Consider the following 3449-nt stretch of genomic DNA (forward strand, 5'->3'; position numbering starts at 1 on the left):
GCTTTGAAAATAGATAAAAAGATGATCGGAGTCGGACTAAATTATGAAAATTTTTATATAAACAGCTGCTTCTCTGTAATCTCATTGTTGTCACTGTTTAAACTGTACAGGCCTTTTACTGCGCAGAGGTTTCCCCCGATTTCTTTCTAAGCTGCAAGGCTTTATTTTCAGCGTCTTTGCATCACTGTTGTAGTCATGACATTGTTCGGAGGCCGACTCAACCTTCATCATCCTCATCCAGTCTGCAGATCTATTAATGATCCATGGTCATGTTGTTGCTATTAGCAGGCAGCTCGCAGGAAACAGCCAAACTCGACTCGGATAGCAGGAGATTCTGGAGGGAAAGATTTGCTCCTGACACTAGCACGAAGAGACAAGTGTGACTGACTCACAAACAGAGCAGGAGCGTGCGTAGAGGCACACACTCGGACAATCTGAGCAAAACTCCAATCTTTTGAGGAGAAAGGTGTCAGGCGAGGCGTTTAGGAGCACATGGAGCTGCACAGGAGATGGAGATTTGCATGAACCACAGCTTGCTCCTTCTATATTTAGCATAGGGACCACAGATTGTAACAAACGCTTCAGGGCCTTGTGTTGAGACTGGCAAGAACTGCTGCCATCCATTTCAGTGCCCGGGGCCAGGCACGATCCCTGACCATGCCAGCACAAGGGAGGGGTGACACGAACATGAACGAGTGCAGACTTACTTCAGCCATGTGAGTTGATCATATTCTGCTGGAGCAGATGCCTTCAGAGCTGAGGACAGCACCGACAGGAGCCGTCACTCCACTCCTCCAACTCCTAATAGGTGGATTCAGAGTTCCTGTTCGTTTCTCCTTCCCTGTAGCTTTTGAAAAGGGCAGAACTTCATCTACCCACGTCTGCTGAAGGAGGGAAAAAAAAAAACCTCTCGTCTCTCTGGACAGGATTGACATTCAGTCCAAATGTCAAAAGTTGCTCAAATCATTTCCTGTTTGCACTCTAACCTTTGCCATCTCCACCACCTCCAGGATTGCCGGTGACAAGTGATGGAGGAGCAACTCCTCAAAGTCTTTCCAAGGTGTTCCAAAACTCCGAAAAGAATCCAGAGAATCTCAACTCAAATGATCTCATCTTGTAGGCTTTATTCTCTGGTCAGTTTCCTCCTCTGACCGTGCAGATCGTCTGCAGACAATCTCTTGAGATGGACGGTTTGTACTCTGACTCGAACTGTCAGCTTTAGGAGCTCAGACAGGTGTGCGTCTCCCCAAATCATGTCCAGATAACCGAACAGCTGCAGTCCAATCAAGTTAGGAGACGTCTGAAAGGAGAAGGAACTTTAAAGTAAAAAACATTTAAGTATCATGGAATGCTGGAAAAAATCAAAACTATTCCTGAAATGCTGAGAAACCTTTGCAACTCTAATACGCAGTAATAAAGCTAAACTTTTAAAAATATTTAGCAATATTTTTCAATTAGTGACCTTAACAAGTCAATTTTAAGGGGAATAATTAATCAAATCTGATATATATCTAAGCACAAAGATTTATTTAAAAGTCTTGATATTAGTTTTATAAAGTTTAAAAAAATGCTATAAATTACAAATTAAAGAAGTTCACGTTACCTTTTTCAGTCTTTCATCTTGCTCTGCAGAAACTGCCCTCATCAAAATATATTGGTGCGTCAAACTCATCAAATAAAACAACTTTGATTTTTGATCTTTTATTCAGACACATCAAACATCCAAAAATGTTTCAATTCAAAGGTTTTACTACAAAAAAAAAATAATTTGTACATATAAAAATAGAAGAAACAAATGAGAAGATGCTGCTGTTCGTGGAGATGTTTTTCCTCCAGATCCTCGCGTCCAGGTGGGGGGCGGTTGGGATCTCACATGGGGTAGTTGAGAACCACGTCTTGCTTGGCCAGCTCCAACAACATGGGGTCGTCAAAGAACTTACTGATACTCACATCTTCACTTAGACCCTTGAAGATTCACAAAAACAACATTAGTGGGTTAAAAAAAAAGAAACGATTTTGAAAAACGGATCCACCATGGACTCACCTTGCGTCTTCGGGTCTTGATCATGAACTCTCGGGCCAGATGGGGGGCAGGCTGAGGCTCCAGAGGCCGGATCACGATACTCTTGTCCAGAGGGTCTCCGGGTACGATCTTAAAAAAAAACCATCAGCGAGTTGAGAACAATCAGAAACGATGCTTCAAAGTTCAGGGGCCAACAAGCTGAGTGGACATTTCTAAAAGTGGCGTCAAGCTTTCATTTAAAACATGATTCAGCTGCAGGCCGGTCCTGCTGCTACTGAGTCAGGAGGGCGTCCATCAACATGATGGAACGAGCACGCACTGTCACTCCTTCAAATGTGACCAGCACAGCAACAACGCCGCAGTCGCCGCTTGAGTTAGGAGTTCGGGAGCGCTTCAGGAGATTCACTAAATCCGCCCATTCAATCGGACTTTCGCAGATTTCATCATCATAAATAGAAAATACATTCTGTACTTGGCGTGGGGAGCGAAAAGGAAGATTTGTGAGGAATGTTTGTATCAGAAGAGAAGCCTCAGGGAGAGATTTAAACTGGAGGGAGGAGATGGGAGAATCAATGGAGCGGCGGAGGGCCAATCAACAGATGGATGAGCTCTGTGAAGAACTCAACGCTGCTTTTAGCATGCCGATAATGGCATAGGACGTTGAATCGCCTCGAGTTTAATGGGGCAAAGACTGCGATTCAGGAACTCCTGTGTCGCTCCTATTATCTGGGGCGGCGCGAGTCGATACGGGAATCATTTCTCTGCCTGACCAGAGGAAGATCCAGAGTGTTGATTGAATCAGGTACAACCTTTGTAAGCCTCAGCTGTGTGTGCTGCAGGTTTTTGCGGTTTCCAGGAGCAGACACATCCTAAAATCCCACTCCGATCATCTTTTTGATCAATTGCTAAAGCATTCTTTTAATTATGATTATTCAGGTTTCTCATAATCTCATAATTTATAAAGAGCGGCAATAGTTCATCAGAAAAGCCTGATCAGAACTGGAAAATGATCATTCATGTAAAAAGGAAATGGTATGGTCCAGGTGGGGGGAATTATATAAGTTCGCTTCCTCGCTTTCAAGCAATCTATAATTTGATAACTAGTTATCCTATATCTGACGCATCTCTACTTCTGACGATTGTACTTCACATGCATTCTTGTTTGATTGCTTAAAATAAACCATTTAATTCAGAGTTGTGGGCGGGACTGTTGATGCCCCTCCTCCTCACCGTGGTGGAGCAGAACAGGGAGCTTGTGACTCGCCCAGCGTACTTTCTACGTCACAAATGACATCTTTTTCAACATGTTTTTCCTGTCTGCTCATTATTTAGAACCATTTAAATAAAGAAATACTCAGAAATTAATTTTTTTGCTTAATTTTCCTAAAATATGACCTCAATCATCAGTAAAATACAGCAAGAACAT

At 43.0% G+C, this 3449-nt stretch overlaps 2 protein-coding genes across 2 annotated transcripts in view; both read right to left on the bottom strand.

The window, feature by feature from the left end:
* gjc1 (gap junction protein gamma 1) overlaps window positions 1-1542 on the bottom strand; it is a 62385-nt gene extending 60843 nt beyond the window's left edge. The window contains exon 1 of the mRNA XM_036213162.1: window positions 708-1542. The gene's annotated coding sequence lies outside the window, so the exon portion shown is untranslated. The remainder of the gene's footprint in view (window positions 1-707) is intronic.
* Window positions 1543-1685: 143 nt separating this feature from the next.
* LOC112146386 (116 kDa U5 small nuclear ribonucleoprotein component) overlaps window positions 1686-3449 on the bottom strand; it is a gene marked incomplete in the record, with an annotated part of 17379 nt that continues 15615 nt past the window's right edge. Inside the window, 2 exon segments of the mRNA XM_024272173.2 lie at window positions 1686-1965; window positions 2045-2152. Of these exon segments, the coding sequence (XP_024127941.1) occupies window positions 1870-1965; window positions 2045-2152 (204 nt within the window).

The sequence above is a fragment of the Oryzias melastigma genome, linkage group LG8 (genome assembly GCF_002922805.2).
Source record: "Oryzias melastigma strain HK-1 linkage group LG8, ASM292280v2, whole genome shotgun sequence".
Lineage (NCBI taxonomy): Eukaryota > Metazoa > Chordata > Actinopteri > Beloniformes > Adrianichthyidae > Oryzias > Oryzias melastigma.